General features: G+C 34.7%; 1 protein-coding gene across 1 annotated transcript in view; it reads right to left on the bottom strand.

Annotated features, from left to right (window-relative positions):
- LOC145288105 (uncharacterized) overlaps positions 1 to 23,435 on the bottom strand; it is a 269,577-nt gene that overhangs the window by 112,456 nt on the left and 133,686 nt on the right. The window contains exon 3 of the mRNA XM_080136163.1: positions 6,505 to 6,573. Within this exon, the coding sequence (XP_079992289.1) occupies positions 6,505 to 6,573 (69 nt within the window). The remainder of the gene's footprint in view (positions 1 to 6,504; positions 6,574 to 23,435) is intronic.

The raw sequence follows: 23,435 nt of genomic DNA, 5'->3' as shown, positions 1-23,435 counted from the left end.
AAATCTTTCCCTAAATAGAGATGAAAGTGGGTCTCCTGTTTGTTGAGTGGGTGTTAATGTTTTTCCGAACAGATGTCTGAAGAGTTTTCCATACATTTTCCAAACAGGAAGGTCATGTAGGGTCAGCGATAAATATGCCAGTTGGTGATTAATGTTCGTTGGGGGGAAATTATTTTTATCAGAAAAAGAAAATAAAGATTTGCCTAAAAATCCATTAAGATAAAAAAATATTTTAAAACAAAATCTAAGTGTCATTCTGGAGGAGTTAGACAGCATGATTTCTGAAGCAAAAGATTATTATATAAAGGCCAGTTGTCTATATATGTGGATGTGTGTTTGTATGTCCAACCAAAAGTAAAAAAACTACAAAACAAACGGTGAAATTTTAGTATAGTGTGTCTCTGAGAAAATGCATTTCAGATGAAAACATTATTATGTACTTACGTGTTATGCTAAAATTAGTATAAAATCCAAACATTACGAAAAAATAATCTAATAGAAAATTAAGTATAAGTAAAAACATAAATTTTCAAAGTTGTGATATTTCACCGTAAATTAACCCTTTAGAAGATCGAAATCGGGGAGAGATACCCACATTCTACTGTCTAAGTTGCTTTGCACAGAATCCGATAAGACTATTTTTCAGGTCATAAATCTTTCTTCTTCTGAATATACTGCACACTTTATTCCAAAAACTAGCTCTTGCACACCTTTTACTGGACCATTTTTCGTAATGTTTTGAATTTATACTAATTTCGGCATGGCACGTAGGTATATAATAATGTTTTTCCCTGAAATGCCTTTGATCGAACATACACGATTTAGTCGAAAATACACACTACAGTAAAGTTGCATAAAACAAAGTTCATCGGCCGTAAATAAATAATATCTAAAATTTTGAAAAAAGTAAATAAATAAAACTGGCTTAGATTTCAACTGGAGGTTTTGTTTTCCAGCCACTAACTAAAGGAATTTTTTTACAAAGTTAATTCCCTTATGCCAACTCATTCCTCAAGTTGTTCATGTATATGGTCAAAAATAGGAAAGGGTTAAACGGATAAGAAAAAAAGAGAGAGGAGGAAAATTGGAAGAGGTGAGACATGAATTTTAATAGAAACATATACTTAGTAACGCTGGGTAGCCCTTCTAGTTCAAAGGAAGAGCAAAAAAAAAAAGGAGTAAAAAAGGGTGATCGCTTGAGCAATAAAGAAGCCAATGATATTATTATCTAGTAGTCCTCCCTCTCTATTATCATCTAGTGCAAGAATAAAATTGCTTGGTTCTTAGGTGAGTTATGTATTTTTCACTTTCATCACTATCTGGACTTTAATGGGTTTAAATAATCTGGAATGTTTATTTAGAGCTTTGAGAAAGCAGCTGTTATTTACCGCACCCAGCATAGTCTGGTGCGATCTCACGAAGGTGATGCGTTCGCTGAGCATCCTGCAATAGTGATGCTGCATGAAAGATTAGAATTTGGTGAACAGTAAAGTACCAAAAGTGTCTGCAGTACATTGAATATGTGCACCTTTACTCTTTCAGAGGAAGAACTGCAAAACCAGTTCGCCTGTGACGAGTAAACAGAAAAAGTAGCGGAAGTAAAAAAAAAAAGAAGGTAGCTGCACTTGAATAATACTCCTCTTCAAACAAGCATATCCGCTATTTTTTACTGATTTTTTAAAAATAAATTCTTCAGAATACTACTTTTAAAAATTACTTGCTCAGTTTTTAACAAGAGTTTTTTTTTCTCTCTTTTTTACTCTTATTAACCCCCAGACAAGTCACAATGTCACTAGGACAGGTGAAGCTACTATCTGGAGCCATGTCTATAGGATCATTGTGTAGGGAGTTGAGCAGCAAGATTTCTGTTCACATTACATTTGAACTTCGGCATGCAGAAAACAGGGAGGGACTTCCAAAGTCTAGCAGTTAGAATAGAAGGTTTTCCAGTGAAGCGGTGCGATTTTGCTGTTTGTTAGGTTATTCTAGGGTATTTTTAGAGGATGCACAAGTGACATGAGTCAATTAAAGCACATTCTGTTAAAGTACTTGTGAAACAAACGCAGGGATGTAACATCGCCGTGATGGGACAGGGGTTGTAGCTCGGTTGACAGTATGAAATCTATTAGATTGAAGATCTTGTCTAATAGTGAGGAGACTAGTGAGAGATGCACCAGCTCAGATGTGGCAGCAATTCTCCATACATGGGTGAATGGGGTCTTTGTAGAGATGTAAGATACTCTAAATGTGAGTAATTTTCCAGCATGGTTGAGAGAGCCCACCTTCTTTGCAGTAGCCTTGGCAATGTCTTCAATGTGTTTGTTTTAATGCATGACGCCTGTGAATTCTAAGCCAAGGAGTTTGAACGATGGGTTTTAAGGTAGGGTGTCATGGTAATTGATTTCTTGGTCCGACTACTTGATTTTATGAATGGTCTTTAGCTAAAATATCTCTTTTTCTAATGCTTTTTAAACAAAATTATGTCCACTCAGCCTCCTATAGTAATCCTGGCTTATGAAACTTGCAGGATGAACAGAGGTGTGATAAAAGTTTTAGATCGCGATGCACGTTTCATCTCTTGTAGAAATAAAGCAGGTTACCTGACAGCCTAAAAGTTTTAAAAAAGAATTATTATTTATCCAAACAAGACATATTGCCATGGATATAGAAGGGGCTACTGTGATAGGAGCCAAATTTATAGAGAGAAATCTGTGTGTGGAGTTGGGCAGCAAGGTGTTTTTCACATTTCATCGGAATTTCTGTATGTCAGTATATGTGATGGCATGATTCCAATATCTTTCGCAGTTTTATACTAAATTCCAAATTCCAATACAATAATCGATTTGGATTCCAATTCTTTATAAATTTTTAAATATTTAACTACAAAATTGTTATTTTTCCAGCCATGGCTGACGGAACAAGAGCATGCTACCCCCGTGTATTAAATAAAGGGCTCCGCTCGAAATTTCGTCCAAATTCCCGAGTTTGACAGAAACATTCCCGAGTTCAACAAGATACACCTGAAAAAGGCCGAAGGTTATATCGACTGAAACGTTGTGAAAATGACACTCAAGATGAGAACAGTGGTCCGATGAATCCAAATAAGATGAAACTAGGTCCCGTCTTAAAATTTAACAAAGTTGATTTACAAAATGAAAGCATGTTCTAATCTGAAAACGCAATACTTTATTGAAAATAATTCAAACATTAAAAAATAAACAACAAAAAACATTTTTATGTCAGTTGTTTGGCATCTGAAGAATGCAGGGGTAATCTGGTGATGTCCGGGACAAACTCTTTGATTATATTCCTCACAGACTCAAGTACAAATCCCAGTACTAAGAAATATTATGAGAAACGAAAGATAATTTAAATATGATTGGATGCTCCTTCAATTTGAATCTACTTTCTGCACACCACTGATAGATATTTATTTGCTTCCCATCAAAGCAAGATGTGACATAAGGTCAGAAGGTGGGGATATCAAGCCAATGCCCTTAAACGAGGGGCACTCTGGCCTTGCAAAAATTGTTTGGGCATCGCCGTCGGTATTCCTCAGTAGAGGCGCCTCAGGCAGCACGTAATAAATTTGCTCCATGCGAAATCTGAATAGCAAGGACTGAAGGATGGTCCTCCTACGTAATACCCAGACGGTGTACCTCAGTTTAACAGGTACTGGGCTAGTTCGTGATCCTGCGTCTATTGGATTGATTACCAAGAATGGATTATCGACTGGTTCTTCTACTCAAGTCTCTAAGTAACCAAAACAGTGATGATACCAACCCTACTCTAATGGCAAGCACGTAAGTAACCACCCAAAGAATAGCTTTTTACAGTATTAAAATTCTAAAAAATATCTGCAAATTTATATTAATACAATCGTTAATATAATACAAATAGCGTCTTAAGACAACTTCATGTGTGTGTACGTGTTTGTGTATGTGTGTTTTGTGTATGTGTGTTTGTGTATCTGTGCATGTGTTTGTGTGCATGTGTGTTTGTGTGTATGTATGTGTGTCTTGTGTTTGCGTGTGTGTGTGTGTGTATGCTGTATGTATGTGTATTTGCATATGTGTTTGTATGTATGTGTGTTTCTGTGTACGTATGTGTGCTGTGTGCATGTATATTTGTGTGTGTGTTTGTATGCATGTGTGTTTGCGTGTGTTTGTGCGTGTGTGTTTGTGTGCATGTTTGTGTATTTGTGTGTTTGTGCTTGTGTGCATGTTTGTGTGAGTGTTTGTGTATTTGTGTGTTTGTATGTGTGTCTGCATGTGTATGTGTGTGTGTTTGTGTATTTGTGTGTTTGTTTGTGTGCGTGTTTTCGCAATCATCATAGATAATTTAATGTGTAATCATCATAGATGATTGCACATTAAATTAGCTTTTTTTTTTACTATCATTTATTGAAATAAAATCCTTGTAAATGTTTGAATATGATTAGATGCTTTATCAACTTGGATTCCCGGGACCAACTTCATCATCCCCGCTTTTTTCTACCACCTCTCCATATGTATGTTTAGCAAATACAATTAGAATTCAGCGCAATTTGATGGAATGAATGGTAGTTGGAAGTCAAAATAGTTAGAAGAACACTCTAACCACAAAGAGTAATAATAATGAGAGTGTGCCAGGAATCTGTGAATTCTAAGACACGCATAAGAAGCGCCATTATTAGTACACTGCTATCCATTATTTCACTGCTTCAACTAGACCGGATCACATAACTGAAGAATGTTGAGAATAAGTCAGATTTCCGGCTTTCTTTGGCAAACACTTGAGGTTCTGTGTGGGTTTGAGCTTATCCGGTTATGGATCAAGCATATCTGTGAGGTGTTATGCGAGCAGGTTGGAGGTTGTGTAATTGAGAGAACGGTTTGTCGCTTTTAATCTGAAAAACTTTCATAATGAATCTAGCATTTCTCTTGGCAAGTGTGACATGCGCAAATCTTTTACCTACATTTCATGTTTGTTGTGTTTCTTCAACGATAACGATTTCTAACATCCTCCTCAAAGACTTCTCTAATAAACTGCCTACAGATTTTGGTTACATCGAGCTTTGAATAGGATATTCTGTAGACCATACTAAACCTCAAATGACAGTGGTGCGATCAGGGTATGTAGAGGTATGGTCGTGTCCTGATGATGCATGGGGGTCAACACCCTAAAGATTCAAGTATAAGTCCTAGTACTGAGAAATACGAGAAAGGGGCAGTTTGAATACGATTCAATACTCGATCGCATATTTGAATGCCTGGGACTGTCACCTCATTAGTCTTCCGTCTGCTCCCTACTGGAATCCATATCTCTCATTTTTTTATAACGTTTCCACTGTTGTGTTTTGAATTTCGCCAAGTATATTTTTGACCCGAAACTCTTCATTAATCCACTGACGTCGATTGTTCACGTTTACACTCACAATCTCAAGACAAAATTTATTATAGACTATATATCTAACAATGCTTCTATTAGTGTGGCCATGTGTTTGTGTGGCCATGTGTCCAGTAAGACAATCAATAATTTTGATTTATTTATTGCACTATATTTAATTATTTATAACACTTATTTGACACTAGTTGTATATAACAGAAATATAACGTATAATTGTTTTTATTGCTTAAACTTATGTTAGATGGTCTATGCGATTCATTTTAATTAATTCATTTTTATATCATTAATAATATTAGTCATATTATTTCTTTTTTGTTCTTCAATCCAGAAATGATTCAAAATATTATAGTTAAATGAGATATCCCGGTATAGTGATGATGCAAAGTGAAGGCCAGGCAGATTACCCATTCAGATAAAGAAAATAATCCATAGACAAATAGCTTCACTAGTCTACTTTCTATTTCCTCCCCAGAATGAATAATGCAACTACTTGTTTTTATAAGTTAGCAAAATGATCTATGTTTATATGAATAGAGCACATAATATCATGACATATCTTGTACATATTTCTACCGATTCATCATATTGTATCAATTTATTACGTAACTCAAACAACGTTTCAAAGTTATTTCTTAGTTGCTCATTTCCTTGCGGCTTTCCTGTTTCAAGTTCTTATTTCTTTAGTTCTTTTATCTCAACGTGACAAAAACATGGGAAGCAACTCTGTTATAGTCGTCCCTTCTTGCAACAGTCTTCAAATGGATGAACCAAATAACTCGATTTCGAGAAAGTTTAAAACATTTTCATTATTAAAACATGATTAACAAATGATTAAAGAGTTGCAAAATTTAAGGATTTAATCTCACTTTGGCATCCTTATTCAATTATAATATCACATGCAAATAAATAATCAGTTTATAATAATCGTTTGTTCAAATCATAAAAAAATCGTTTAGACTTTGCTTATTTTATAATAGAATACCACGTTTAGATTTTGAAGAATAAAGTATTGTAAGAATTTAAGTAACTAAATAAAAAATAAAATAAATGTACAAAAATATAATGGAAAAATAAAAAAGAATTTAATTAACGAATAAAATCAAGCTTAAAACTTACCCTTGATCCTTTCTCGCCGACACATTTACAATTTCCACTTGAACAAATTCGGCCGCAATCGGGATTTTGCTGAAAAATTTAAAACATGCAATTTAATGAATTTGATTTTTATATAGTGATTGAAATAAAAAATGAAAATATTACTACATGTAATGAAAAAAATTAAGTCATTAAAAATGGTTAAGGAAATTAAAGGCCTGAAAGCGAAAAGCTGGGAATATATATATATATATATATATATATATGTATATATATCTATCTTTATCTCTATAATTCCGTATTCCTTTGGTGTGTAGTGATATTCATATTAAAAACCCTATTTTTCTATTTATTTAAAAAGAAAATACAATTTTCTTATATATGAGTTATCGAATTGCATTCATTAGCAAAAGATCTAACTAATTTGCATATTCTTTTAAACATTCATTTTTAATTAATTCCCTATTAGTTTTTTCAGTTTTCTTCTAGGGTGATCACCTTTAGTTAACTATTACGGGTAATTATATTCATGCAGATATTCTACATGATTTATACTTGCGAAATATTTGCGTAAAAAGCTTACAATGAACACAAAATCGTTTCCATATATATTTATGTATACGTATATATTTTTGTTTCATCTATCTGTCTATCTATCTATATATCTATAAAAGTGAACGTGTCTGTCTGTCTGTCTGTCTGTGTACATTTCCCTACGCAATAACTCTGTCAATTTTTAGTCTATAGACTCGAAATTTGAAATACCGGGTACTGAGATTTGGGAAAATCGATGTGACGGGTGTCAGCCAGAAATTTGGCTGTTAAGGGGTCAAATTTCAACGATTTGACCTTTAAGAACTCTACCAAACTCCTCCGACAATTTTGGGTCTAGACACTTGAAATTTTAGATATAGGTTCCTTGAACCTGGATCTAATTTAATAAAGTGATTTGAGCCCGAAACTATAAATTTTAAGGGGTCATAATAGGGGTCAAATTAAAAAAAAATTACTCTTTTTTTTTTTGCTCAGCATACACATCCAAACACCCGGGCAACGCCGGGCTGAAATGCTAGTATATACATATATATATATACATATATATATATATATATATATATATATATATATATATATATATATATATATAGAGAGAGAGAGAGAGAGAGAGAGAGAGACAGACAGACAGACAGACAGACAGACAAACATAGAGTGTTCTTGACAAATATGATATTTTTATATTCTTTTATTTCAGAACTATTTGAAGCATTTAGCTAGTTACTACATAGAGAATGCATTAAAATTATTTTATTTTATCATTACAAAATACTTGTTTAAAATATATTTAAGAAATATTCAATAAATTGGGAAACGCGTTAAACAATTTTTCAACTTGGAGTAAACGTGATTTCACAAATACTAAATACAAAGTTAAATTAACCAAAGATCCGTAGTCATTTACCGTAAAACATTTTACCGTAAAACATTTTACCGTAAAACATTTTACCGTAAAACATTTTACAGTAAAACATTTTACAGGAATATTTTTCACAATAGCATTGCTCGTGTTTCATTTTACTTAAAATTTTGTTTGGCTTTTTCTTAATAATTAATTTCATATGAGAGAATATTTACGCGTTTGAAAACGTAATTCAATTAAGAAAGACAATGTAAGTAAGAAAAAAGTTTGCAATAAAATCAATTGGATTTAAATTTAAATCTCATGTTTTCAATATCTTATTTTTTTACTATGTGGTTTTCTTACCAATATTTTTACCATATTGATTTTATTACATATTTTACCATGCTTTCATTAAATTTTCACAGTTAATTACGATTTTAAAGGTTAAATCACGATATCGTTGCATCATTGAATTATTAATCATTAAATTATTAATTATTAAAATATTACTTATTAAAATTATTAATTACTAATTGAATCAAACTGGTATAACATTCTGACTAAAATCATGAAATTATTGCCGAAAAAACGAAAAAAAAAAATGCCAAGAATAGTTTAGTATGTCAGTATGTGGATCACAGACAGTAATAAGACAGATGTAGCCATGTCTTGTCCCGGCGCTTCAGGCGTCACCCAATCTATGGGGGTGAAAACGAGGTGTAGTTTCGCTCTACGTGAGTGTGTGCATGTGTGGATGTAGGTGGAGCATAATAGCAACAAATCATGAAAGAAAAAGTACCAGTTTAGCTTATATCAATTTTAATGAGGATTTATTTTTTTAAAAAAGAGGTGCATCGTAATAACGTAAGTACACACATCAAATTTCCATTATAACAAACTGAATAAAGTCTATACAAGTATGAGTTACCGAATGAAAAAAATTGGACGCAAAAATAACTTTAAACTAATGACGAATTGCGTCCCGCGCCCTCTCACACAAAAAACGAGACATTCTGAGAGCATAAAAAATGTATCATCTTAAATGACAATTAATTAAAGTTCTACATTTAAGCGGAAATTGTAAATTAAGTTGTTTTTTCCCAGTCGAAGAAGAAGGAAGTATTTTCTTCGCGTTTATATATATATATATATATATATATATATATATATATATATATATTTTTTTTTTTTTTTTTTGAGACTTTATATATGTATATATATATTTTTGCAGACTTTATATCCGTATATATTTTTTTGCAGACTTTGAAAAATTATTTTAAGAATGAATTAAAAGCGATTGAAAAAATGTTGAGAAAAAAAAACAAACAAAAAAAAAAACAACTAAAACACACAAAATAATGAAAATAAATATCCATGCGATTTTTTGTTTTTGTAAATTAAAAAAATGTCAGACGGATTAAAACAAGAACGGATATTTGTAAGTTGTGTCCATTCGATTAGTGTGTTTAGTGATAAAAATGCCATTTTAAAGTCAGTATTGTTCTAATCGGATGATGATGTGCCACATAAAGGGGTGTATTATCACCAGATTTTAACAATAACAATAATAACTAAAGAGAGAAAGCACTAATCAGACCTCCACTTGATGAATGCAAAGAGGACTGGGATCTTGAGAAGACTTTTTTTTCACCCAAATTTCAATGATAACAAATGGTCAATACCAGCAAGAAGTAAATGGCAACCGGTTGTTGCGATAATGCAAATTAATTTCAAAGGTTATCGAAACAGGTGGAGAGTACTTGAAATTTAGGGAGACTTTTTGTCATCCAGACTCCAGATTACCGATTATTGTCAATGAGCGATCTGATGATGACCTGAGTGAGAACTCTTAGTGAGTACAAATAATAATAGCTGTAAAGGGTCAAGTAAGGTGGAAAGCCGAGAGGAAAGAGCACGAACTAAAAGAGTTAACAAAGGACTGAGAACTTGGAAAGGCTTATTGCTATCCAAACCCCAGTCAAGACCAAATGATTGCTACCAGCGAGAAATCAATGGTCTGCTGTTGCAATAACGCAAAAGATTATCAGAATAGGTGGAGGGTATACTGGAAATTTTGGGAGAATTGCTGTTACTAGGACCCCAGAGAACACCACCGGTTACTATCAGTGAGTAATCTCTGATGATGACCTCTGTGCAAACTCCTAGTGAGTGCATAACAGTAATGTTTATCTTCCTAAACTCTGTTTTGTGTTCCAGAGAAAATATCACTAAACCGAACACGCTGAAGAGACAATAACGCATATGATCGGTGAAAAAGCAAAGAAGGTTTAAAACTAGGTCGAATTGTCTCGAAGTATGTAGCTTCGCATAAAGGTGTGAAAAGAATTTAGGTTTTCGCATGTCGACGATAAAACATAAGAACGTAGAAAACAGATTTTGGTTTTCAATAAAACGAATCAATTATTTGCCTTTTTTATCCAGAAGGAAAATAAATAAAACTTTGATATTTTATCAAAGCAAGAATTTTTTTTAGTTTTTATTAAAATTAAAGAAAATAGATTAATCAATTAATTAAAACTGACCCAAAACTTTACATATTAAACTAAACACACGTGAGCACGCCATCTTCAAACAGAAAATTGCTAATAGGAGTAATTTTCCCAGGGCGAACATATCGGGATAATCAGAGGCAATTTGCGTAATAATATTCGCAGTTTTTATCCATGTGAATTTTCCAATGGCTGTCCGGAAAATCTTTGACTTGCTGACAATGTTTTAAATTAAGTTGGCCCATTGTGTTGATAGAACCACTTTTGTATCCAGGAGACCGTGAAATTAATTTGCACACGGCTTCTCTTTGAAATTCTGGAGAAATAAACCAAGACTTTATGCTGGTCAATCACGGCTCGAATGACCCTACAACAGTGATTAAATTTCAGATATAGAAACTCCTACGACGAATGTCGACAAATCACCCAGCCATACGAAAATAGCCAATCGACGTTTTCCGAAATCGAGTTCGATTTTATTGGCTCCAAATGCGCTTCCTCTCTATTGTTTAGAATATTTTGTAACGCTTGTAATATTCGCATACATTTATGGAATCATTGATTCGTCGTTTAATATTAATATCTATAATCTCCACAAAAGGTTTTAAACAGTTCACAATTCTTGCACGGTGATTTTGCACTTAAAATTATCAATCAATATTGTTCAGATTGTTCTTTGCTGATAGTTATCATATTCATAGCCCAGAGGAAATAACATCATTTCATCTCTCGATTTTTTACTTGTGCAAGGGCAGTAACTCCAGATCCTCGTGTATAATTTTTAGTTTATTCTTAAACGATATCTAGTTCTGTGCATCTTCGGGATTTAAAGATGTTTGAAATGGTTTAAACACCTCGTCTTCTTCGTATTAAATTTCAGAATTGAAAACTATACGCAATGAGTTAACTATCTTTTTCAATATTTATATTCGCTTTCGCATGCTTTTTATTGGCCATTTTCTCAGCCTGTTACAGAAGTAATGCGTCTGAAGAAAGCATCTTATTCTCCAACCTCACATTCTTGATGCAGTCCGAGATATTTGATTTAATCGGAATTTTAGGATGAGGCAGGCCCTGGGGCCGCAAGATCGTTTCTGATTAGTACTGATACATCAATTAAAAGCACCACAGGTTTTACCATGTTGGTCACTAAAATTTAAAAACCTTGCCGGTGACCGTTTTGAGTCAACTGGTTGACCGGCATGCACTTAGGTTTCTCATAATCAGTGAGGGTAAAAGTATCGTATACATCGCAAGAGAAAAGATCTAACGAACAAAAATAGGTTTCACTTTTATGAATGACATTGCGGATTGTGATGCTTCTCAAAGACTGAGGTTTTCTACTCAACTCTACCTTATCTTACAATTTGATGCGAGCTTTTCTGCTTTGCTGCTGCAATGATGCTTCGTTTTTGTTCTGTCTGTTGATATACAACACGTGGAAAATTTATTTGAATATTAGTCCTTTTCTGAGATATGAGTTGGACTGGTCCTGTCAGAGTTTGGGCCAGCGCTAGGTACCATTTGGAAGACTGAGATGTTTCTGTTCTCCAAATGATTGTCGACTATTGCCTGGCTTATATGAGGTGCCTTAAATAAGTTTCCAGACTTTTTAGTACAAGCATTTAAAATTGTCATAGACTCTTGAAAAGTCAGTGTATTTTTATACACAATGAGATGACTGACCAATGCTTATGATTTCGGGTTCCAATGAACAGCTACAGCAAGAATTGGAATACACCCTACTAAGGCCTGATTGTCACAGCTGGTGAATTTCAAAAATGTAATCTGGGCGTAACGATACTTTAGAAGAATGATATGCCATGAAATTCTATTTTAAACTTGGAAATAGTGCCAAAATCATGTATGGAATGCTTCAAACTGCTTTTGGACCATCTTACATGAACCGAGCATCAGCTTTTGTGTCGTATAAAAAATTGAAAAAAAGATAGGGAATCTTCGAGGAATGATGAGGTGTGGAAGGAGTAAGGAAGTCAGAATACTGTTGATTCGACAAATACAGAATTTCATGGATAAGGATCATCGTGTGCTATATAAACAATAAGTGCACAGTTTAAGGACAGTGTGGAAGATGTTTTTTTTTTCAAAATGTTAGAAATACCTATCAACCCTCTCCTTATAAGAAAGGGCACACTTGTTTGGCCAGGTCCAAATCGTTCTTACTAGGTTTTTGTTGGCAAATTTCTGAAATCGAGTTCCTATTTACAATGCCTCCCCACGAGACAGAGTTAGACACCAGGGTCGTTTTTTAATGTGGAGAAAAGGAACAAAAAGTAAAAATTGTCTCAGTCGTGAAGGATTTCTCCTCCACTGACAGAGAACAAGAAATTGAAGTGCAGCATCTGAAGAACAGATGGTATTTATTTGCTCCCCCACCGAGCAAATTAGACACAAGGCCGATTTTTAATGTGAGGAGTGAAGGGGAAATGGGGACCAACTCCCTGGGGAGTAGGGGAGCTGGTTAGTGACAATTGGTATGAAGGGTTGCCCCTACATTGACCAAGGTCTTATATGTGGGGTCGCCCCCACATATGGTCTTTGCTTGCAGTATCTATCGGAACAGATGGTATTTATTTGCTCCCCCACCGAGCAAATTAGGCACAAGGCCGATTTTTAATGTGAGGAGTGAAGGGAGGGGGAAGGGAAAAAGGGTACCAGCTCCCGAGAGGTGGGAAATGGGAGCTGGTTAAAGTTCAGGCATGTGGGGTTGCCCCCACATCTGGTCTTTGCTAGTCATAGCTAGTCATAGCTAGTCATAGCTTGCAGCATCTGCCGGAACAGATACTACACTTTGATCTTGTCCCGAAGGCCAAGTAGAATCGAATTTCTTGCATTAACCATTCTCTTTTTACTTTGCAATTTTTTTCTTTGGAATTCTATCTTAACCTTTTCTATTTCTTTCTCTCTATTTTCTTTTACCAGTTTGGGTTTCTCACGGTTTCTTTACACTTGAGCCATCTCTAAGTCTGTCTCAATGTTGAAAAAAGTTTGTGTGAATCTTCCGCTAAAAATTGAAGCACGATTTCCTCGAACGTCTAGCACATGCTCCGATACGATTGATTATTTCCTATGGATTGCTCAACATCCTATTCGAGATTGTCGTATGTCAGGGATTACAGTCTTTCTTAATTTGATGATAGATTCAATGGGTGGAAAGATGAAGCATTTAGCCATTCCATATATAATGTTTTGCTCCAACGAATCTATGGAGAACAGATATTATTGGTGTGAACACCCATAATTTACACACACACATACACACATATCTATATATCTATAAAAGTGAAAATGTATGTGAAGACAATTCTTAACCTATATACTCAACGGATTTTTAATCTACAGACTTGAAATTTGGTATATAGGGTATTCAGTCATATGGAAACTTTGTAATCGGTTTTCCTTCGAAAAAAAGGGGCTACCAAGGGGTCATATTTGAAGAATTAATACTTGGGGGGGGGAGATTATCGGATTTTATTTATTTTGGTTTGTAAACTGTTTCACGACTGCGTAGGTGCGAATCGTTCACATAACAGCTTCCTTATGTTAAGAAAAATATGTTTGAAAGTACTTTTTAAGGCGTAGCAAGCTGGCCATATGGTTATCGTACTTGACTCACTGTGTTTCTGTTTTGGTTCTGATTTGAGCTCAAGTATGATTCTATTACAAGAAATGAACTGTTTAGAAAAGGCATAATACCCGCACGCACATGTCTCAGATTCTTTCGTTTTTTTTGTTTTGTTTTTTTTGGGGTTTTTTTTTTTGTTATTTCAAACCAAATTAAATTCTATTTTTATGGAAATCGCTGAAGCCACTTGCTATAAGGAGCTAATAATACTCTTCGAGATCAAAGATTTGCCAACGATAAGTGTTAGATGGAATAAATTTTGACCCAGAAAACAGCAATTCTCCTCTCTTTGTCAGAAACATTGATCATGAAATGGGAGGACTAAATGACAAAATAAGGAAAGTAAAACTTATGCGGCTGCCGAAAGTAAGACCAACATTCACTTTCTATTCTCCTTAAATTGAACGGAAACTTTAAACGGAAGCGCCACAAACTGACTGACAAAGCCTCTTAATTTACATTTTTTTTTTTACACAGTGATCACCACTTATCAAGGCCCAGAAGCCACTCAGGGATAAGGGTTATTGCAAGTACATTACGTTAGTAAGTAAGTAGATTACGTGGAGATTTGATGAAGTGTTTACTTAAGGGGGCGGTTCATTAGGAATTTGTTAACATTGGACTTGAAGACATCCAAGTTGTAGTCCGGAGGGAAGCAGACAGACGGAACAGAGTTCCACAGGCGTGCAGTTCTAAGAAAGAAGCTTTGAATCCGCGTTTTGATTTAGGCACAGATATAGAGTGGGGGAAATTTTTCACAGTGGATTCAGCTAGACGGGTGTTTTTCGTGAAAGATTGGCGAGGGGGGACCAGGGATTGGAGTTCAGACGAGCACCTGCCATGAAAATAACGATAAAACATGGATAGGCTCGCAACGTCTCTTCTGTGGGAGAGGGGTTGCAGGGTAGAGAAAAGGGCATCCCCCACTAAACCACGAAGTCTATTTTGTACTCTGTCAAGGCATGATAGGCTGTTTTTTGGCAGCTCCTGCCCAGATGTGGCAACAGTATTCCATCTAAAATAAAATTGATTGGAAGCGAAAGCATTAATTCAAACTGAACGTGTAAGGAGATATCTGCCAATGTTACAAAATGTAAAAAAAAAAATGTCTTAAAGTTTTATTTTTCTGCTACGTCTTTTATGACTTATTATTTGTAAGCCAAGATTAAAAAGATTCAAAAATGAATTTTCTCAAAATTAAATCCTAAAATGAAAATGAAAATGAAAATGTTGGCATTATATAAGAATAAGAAGTAAATCTATCTTTGATTATTTATTTGTAAGTTGCAAGGAGGGGGTGATGTCGGCGTTTTTTTAATTGAGTATTTCTTCTCTCTCTCTCTCTCTCTCTCTCTCTCTCTCTCTCTCTGTTTGTTGATAATTTGGAAAGATAATTACTATACGTCCTTCAACAAAACAAAAAGATAAAAAACAAAAAAACAACAACAACAAAAAAATCGCTTGAGAAATCTGGGGGCGACACTTGACTCTAAAAGTGGCCTAAAACTTTAATGTGTGGGTGTATATGTCTGCAAAAGAGGAAGAAATTTGCCCAAACATTTACGACCCATCCCAGGATTCAAAAAACAAAAAAGGGATACACGCACACAAGAAAAAAGAGAGAAAAAAAGTTCTCTTGTGTTATTGTATATGTGACGTGGGACCTGCAAGAAAAAAGGAAAAGTTTTGTGGCCCCCGACACCACGACATATTTCTTCTTTTTCTGCTCCTTTTCCTTCTTCATCCTCATCAGCCCCCTCTTTCCACCTACTTGAATAGCAGCTCGAAAATTTAGAAACGCCAGCTTCCACCCACAAAGATATCATATTTTGGCTGGTTGGTACACCATTGACTCTGAAGCCTCACTTCCTGCATGTACCTCTCCTAGAAAAACGCGACTGCCTCCCCCAATATAGTCCCAAGATTACAAAAAGAAAAGAAAGGAAAAGAAAAGAAAAAGAAACGCAACAAAAACCTGACAGAAGAAAAAAACTTATGGCGTTGACGACGAAGACGTCTTCTCTTCCAAGAAAACAGGTCTAATGCAGGGTAGACATGTGATTTACCAAAACGTTGTATCTACGAAGACGTGTGGGTTTAAGCTGGCAGCCATACATTCTAACCTTCAGAAAAGAGTAGGCGTCTGTTTGCGTGTGTGAGAAAATAAGAAACGAGGTCTTGTCTTCGATTGGTTTTTGTTTCTTTTTTAGAGATGTTTTTCTTCCTCCTCCATATTCTGTCTTTTCTTTTTATGCACACACATACACACACATATACGTATGTGTGTATGAATATATCTGCATATATATATGTGTGTATATGTTTATGCATATATACATATGTTTATATATGCATATATGTTTATCTTTGTATTATATGTATATATACACATCTATATGTGTATAAATATGTAACATGAATATATACATATGTGCATACATATGTACATATATATAAATATATATAAAAATGTATATATGTATCATATATATAAGTATATAAATATGTATTATACATATATATATGTGTGTGTGTGTATATATACATATTTATATATGTACCATATACACACATTACACTTTGTAATGTTGATAGAGTTAGCAGATATATATATATATATATATATATATATATACACACATACACAAACAGAGAGAGAGAGAGAGAGAGAGAGAGAGAGGGGGGGGGAGAAAGAGAAGTGGGAGAGAGAGATCTATGCGAACTCTACCAACATAGCAAAGTTTAAAATAAAATACAAATATAAACGCCTGCTTGTTAAGAGAATGTGTTTTCCATTTAGAGAGTTTTGCCATTACATCAAGATAGAAATGACACAACTTTGCAGGAGGTCCTCAGTGTTACCCCACTCGCAGCAACTGACTAATACCATCTTTCTTCAGCACAACAGATGCCGCAATCACAAACTACTTTTATCCGCTTTTGTTTTTGTTGTTGTTACTTATTTTTTGCGCGTTTCAAAACCTCGATTTCATTTGGTTTAGTGTCAAGAAAAAAAAAATAAGTAAAGAAAGCAAGTTTCTTTCTTTTTTTTTTTTTTTAAATATTTTTCAACCAGAAAAATAATCCTTGGAGGATGCTGACCAAGAGTGGAAGCTAAAAAATCTTAGAGAGAGAGAGAGAGAGAGAGAGAGAGAGAGAGAGAGAGAGAGAGAGAGAGAGAGAGAGAGAGAGAGAGAGGTCACTTAAAAATTGTGTTCTTTTACGACAGAGGCGCGTGAGAAAGTTAATGTTTTTCTTTTTATTTAAGAACGCAAGTGCATATTAAATGTTTAAACTGTAATGCAAAATATCACGATGAAAAGAGTCTGTTTATACAAGTCGATGATACGTCCTCGACAATCAGCTCATCAGAGTCTGAGCAATTTTGAAGCTACGTGGCCTTACTTTTGTCGGGTTGAAGTACAGTTCTGTGCAGTTCTAAGAGGTTTACTTTCCCAGAGTTTTCCCTCTCGTGCTTAGAGAATTAGTTAATTCAATCGGGTGATGACCCTCTATTAAGGATTATCAACGTGGCTGCTCAGGCATTCTTTTTTGTGGGTCAGAGTTCACTTCCTTTTGTGTGCTGCATTTTGAATTTCCACTATCTGGATTTGTGTCATATTATTTGCTATTTATTTTATTAACTTGTTACCCGTGATATAAAGAAACGACTTAACAATAGTATTTCTGTGGAACGAATTGGGTTCGAATTCGGCACACTCAGGTTTTATTCTATAATTTTTCTGACATTGATTTTAATGCAAAATGCAAAATTTCTATTTTTGCAAAAAAAAAAAAAAAAAAAAAAAAAAAAAAATGAACTAATTTGAAGTTACAACCCATTTCCATGGATTAGAGTGTTGTTTACTGTGTCAAAAACGCCCGATGGACATTGGTGTTCTAATAAGACGCGAGCTTGCAACACTACGAAAATCTCTTTGCCATTTTGTCCTCGCTCCTTTTGAACCGAAAAGAAGACAGGTAGATGAAGAAGGTGCACCTGCCGTGTCGAGATGATTGTTGTTGTAAAGCACAGGTAAGCAGCTGCAGGGGTGGGGTGAAGAACAAACCAAAACAGAATCATTTCTAAATATACATTTGGGAAGGTTGGGTTGGGGATTAAGCATTCCTTTTCGATAAATAACGTCAAAAAACTAATGAATAAGTAAAAGTCGGTTTGGCTAATAATAATAATAGTATTTTAAAAGACACGATCATTAACCGTTTTTATCGTCATCATCAGCATGAAGAGCAGCAGCAGCAATACCGCAGAAAGTATGTGCTTACATTTCAAACACAGTGAAAATGACAATCAATTACGTTGCGTCAGATTGTCTACTGAGAGTTTGGTAAAGTTTCATGACGTTTGGAAGTGTTGCAGTTGTAAGCAGCGCAGACGAGCGTATTGCACTTGCACTTGCTCTGATATACACGAAAATTTTATGAATCCATCTGTTCTTCTACCCTCCATCATGCTGTGTATCAAATAGCAGGGTAGAATTAATTCCCTATATTTACCCCCCTCTACGGCGAGATGATGTGACACAAAGGTCGAAAATTGAGATCTATAGAGCCGATGCCCTTTCAAAAGCTCTAAATATTTTTTGAAGGGCATCTTGCGGGTGCAATGCAATTGCAATTTAACTGGGTTGATTTTGTCTGACTACTGTATTCCGACTGACAGTACATAAGTCCTAACTCTTCGGTAGGTCTTAGAGCGTTAGAGCGGCTGCTCCATCATCAGTTGTAAAATATCGAATTGTTGTAGTGGTGTATTTTTTATGAAATATGAAAAGTAATGATCGTATCGATCTTGTATGTTTCTAATCAACAAAAATATTCTGCAAAAATGTTATTAAACAATTTCAATTAGTCGTATAAGCCCTTCTCATGATAACACAATTGACTACATGACTTTCGGGAGATCTTAAGTTTGACATGTCTGCAGGTACAAACAAGGCGGATCTTTAGAAATTATCTCTTGTGTATAAAAAGGTGTTTTACCTTGAACGATAACAATGATACAATCGTATTCATTAAAAAAAAAAATTTAAATAATTAAAATTTTTGCCGAGTCAAAATTTAAATTAAAACGAAGAAAAGGAATATCAATAATGCCTTCTATTTTTATTCCGCCCTAATGGATCAGAGGGGATTGCAAATTGTATTGTTATGATAATTAAACTTATGCATTCATGACCTGAAAGTTCTATCCATTTGTTGCAGATATTGACGGTGTCAGACTCTAAGAAAAAACCTTTTGACATGCGTCAGAAATAGATTTGCACTATTGCATTCGTGGCAAAAGTCCACAGAGAATGGGGATGACTATGTAGAAAAGATAAATTCTGGTCACTCGTTTTAATGGTACCACTTCCATATTCGTAGCTCCTTAACTTTTTCATTAAAAAAACAGGAGACTCTACTTTTGGAACGACCCTTGTACGACAAAGCGAGCCCCGGACGCCCATGCATAGCAATCGTTCATTCTTAACAAAAGTTAATTGACAATAGTGATCGTAGTTACTTACCATTTTTAGTTAAAAAATAGGAGCTTTTACTTTTGAAACGATTGTCGTATAATAAAGTGTGCTCCGGACCCCCATGCACAGCCATTGTTTATCACTGGCAAAATTGCATTGAGAATGATGGTAACTACGTAGAAAAGTACACTGTTGAGCACAAAACGTCGCTCGTTTTAATGGTACCGCGCTCGTCTTCGCAGTTCTCCAAATTTTTTAGTTAAAAAAAATAAGAGGCTTTACTTTTTGAACGACACTCGTATTAATCTTGTTATCCGTTGTAAAACAAAATCAAATCACCCATTAAATCTACGTATTTAGCGATCTCACTGCTGATGCAATTCTCTATCTATATAAGAGCCAGGTACGTTCAAGGATGGAGTACTGTTGCCACATCTTGGCAGAAACTGCTAGAAAGGACTTTCCTGCCTTGATAATGCTCAAAATAAACTTCGTAGTCTCGTAGGGGATGCCCTTTTCTCTGCCCTGCAAGATTTTAATGGCAAGTGCTCGACTGAGCTTAAATCTATGGTCCCCCCTCGCCAAACTTTCACAAGAAACACTCGTCTACCTGAAAACACTACCAATAATTCCCCCACTCTTTATCTGTGCCTAAACCTAAACGTAGATTCCATGAACAAAGCCTCTTTCTTAGAACTGCACACCTGTGGAACTGTCTTCCCTTTTCATGCTTTCCAGCTGACTACAATTTGATTGTCTTCAAGTCCAATGTAAACAAGTTCTTGATGAGCCGTTTCACTTAAGTTAACAAATTTATCGAATTTCCATTACTAAAGATTACTATATTGCCCAATTAACTACTGTACACTCTTAATCCTTATCCTCGAGTGGTCTCTGAGCATTGATAATTGCTAATACCTATGTAAAAAAAACCCGATGTACAACGGACTCATAAACGACGTCTTTTATTGTGCATCATCAATTACAAATGAAGATGTCGTATAAGTAAGCCTGTATTTGAAACTATACTATTGCAATTTTGCACTTCTTCATTCAAGCGAAGGAATATGTCCGTTCATCATGATACCATCATGCTAAGTGCCACCCCTCCCTCGCTTTGGTTGAGTAGCATCTGTTCTAATGTTATGATACCATCATTCTAGGCATTACCTCCTCTTTTGTGGAGGCCAGTGCAGTATATGATACCATCATAATACCATCCTTCCAGGTTAGTAAAAATATGCAACCGAAGCGACCAAATATTTGGTAGTATATTTAAGAAAATAAGATATGAAACTTGCGAGGCAATTTATACAATCTTTAAAAAAATAGTATAGGGCGGCGAATGTCTTAAACAAAATGGCGAACTTTTTCTTTTTCTTCTTCTTCTTCCATCATTCATCTCGTTACTCATTTGTCTCCAAATAAACATTGGAAGTTCCATGCAATCGCAGACAACTTCTATCACATAAAAACTAAAAAAAAAAACGAACAAAAACAAAATGGTGTTGAAGGAAAAACGAAAATTGCAGAAAGGAAAAAAAAACTGTTAACGCATTTATCCTTGCTTTGTTGACTGCTCCGAACTGCCCCTAGAACCGGACCGTTTAAATAAACATGGCGTTTTATGACGGTTTTTTGTTCTTTTGATAAAACCGCACTAAAGAAAAAACATTGAAAAGCCAGACTTTTTTGGACCACCATCCCTTCAAAAAAAAAAATAATAATAAAAACAAACAAAAAAAACCGGGTTTACTACGGAAGTCGCTGACAGGAAGTATCCATTAGACATAATAAATTTTCAAAATTAGAATAAACGATGAGTTGGGTTTTGTACTGAAAAAGCAAAGATTTTAGATGACTCAAGTTTTTATCAGCCTGGGGAGGGTTAGGGTTAGGGTTAGGGTTAGTGTAAAGGGTCACTGGCGCAGAAAATAGAATTACTTAGATCAAATTCCGGTTTAAGTATTTTTGCGTTCATTTTGTCATACAAATATAAGAAAAAACATTCTTAAACGCACTCAAGAATTATTTCTATGAAAGTGATTGGTCGAGCTACAGAATCTCTAGTTTTCTCATAATAAGACATTCATAGCGAGAACTTGTTTTCTACCACATCGAAAAGAAAAATTCCCTATACTCCTCAGTTTGCCTTTGCATCAGGCAGAATTTCTTCTGTGGAATATATTACAGCGTTACTGCTTCCCAGACGATTACGACATGGTCATTTTCAAATCGAATAGCAATCAACACTTGCCATAAACTGTCCTCATAAGAATTCAAATGATGTCCATTCCGCATTTTCAATCCTCTTATTATATTCGTTATCATCTAACTGATTTTTATTTTTGTGTATTTAGAAAATAATGTTTTCAAATTGTTATTTTTTTTTTCACGGGTTTATTCAAGCAATACTTGTGCTGTTATATGTCAATTCTGTGGCATTACGTATGTTTGGTAGACAAGAATTGACACGGACATAGTCCATTGTTTGGACAATATTTTGCATATTGACTTGTGGATAGATTACATGAATATCTCCATTCAGATTTTGACCAGTTGATTTTTGTTCTTTATTCCAGCGATTTTTATGACACACCGAATGAAGGATCTTCAGCTCGAAGGAGGCTCATATCTATGGCATGACTTGTGGTATTAATGCAAAATACGGATTGTGTTCTTTTTCAATTTAAATTCAGTTTTTTACGAACTCCTTTATATATTAAATTGTTAGGTGAAAGTACAGAAGAGTTATAAAACGCCACCCTCCACACGTTATGAATGGATTTCTAAAGAATAACGTTATTATTTCAGTAAAATCCGTATTCTGCATAAGTACCGGAGCTTTCATTCCAATTTCTCATTTCAGATTCTGAGAAACTCATCGTCCTTAGATTCAAGAGAGAGGGAGAGGGAGGAAGGGGATGAATATTCTTAGAAACTTTGGATAACCGCTTGTTTTCCAAAAAGTAAATGATATTCATCACTGATTTAATTATTTACCTACTGATATATATATATATATACATATATATATATATGTGTGTGTGTGTGTGTGTGTGTGTGTGTGTGTGTGTGTGTGTGTGTGTGTGTGTGTGAAATTATAAGTTTTATATTTAAATGATTTTGCAATAAAATCCTTTTTTAAGATCATTAGTTCCATGGAAGGTGTACGACTGGACTCCAGTTTTTGTGTCGTATTCATATGATATTCATATGATATTCATGATATTCATATGATATTACAAGTGAGAACTTGTCTTCTACCACAACGAGAAAATAACATTCCTTTATTCCTCAATGTATCAATCGTCAGCTGGAATTTCAATGGACAGATCTTTATTGCAAGGTTTTCCCACCCAAGGAACGCGTTATCTCATGACTGTTTCTATTATGTTTACAACTTGATCGCCTTCAAATCCAATGTCAGTAAATTATTTTCATGTAATCAAACGTAGTTCATGCCATGGATCATTGTGAGTACTCCGATAGTGTTCCTTATCTTTCGGCTGGCAATCATTGCTATATCATTAAACTTTATCCTCGAGTGGCTCCTGTCCTTGATATGTGGTATTCTCATAGTAAAATTTAAAAAAAGAAAGTAAAACAGTGTATCGCATTTTTCTTAGTAAGAAAATTCTCCTTAATGCAAGATGAGAGTTCACCAACAGAGAGCAATCATCATCATCATAGATTTAACGTCCGTTTTAAATGGTGGCATGTGTTGGACGACTTAAATAAATTGTCTTCCAAAATAACGTATCTCTGCTAGGTTTTTATGTATCTTTCTTTCCTCCAGGTCTATTTTTATCATTTCCTTCCAACTTTTGTTTTAGTCTTCTTCTCGGAGAGCAGAAGCTGCTACCTTAACTGATATATATATATATATATATATATATATATATATATATATA

The sequence above is a fragment of the Euprymna scolopes genome, chromosome 11 (genome assembly GCF_053919585.1).
Source record: "Euprymna scolopes isolate OS-2025 chromosome 11, ASM5391958v1, whole genome shotgun sequence".
Classification (NCBI taxonomy): domain Eukaryota; kingdom Metazoa; phylum Mollusca; class Cephalopoda; order Sepiida; family Sepiolidae; genus Euprymna; species Euprymna scolopes.
Note: the sequence above shows the minus strand (reverse complement) of the source record. Positions and strands in the feature narration are given on the sequence as shown.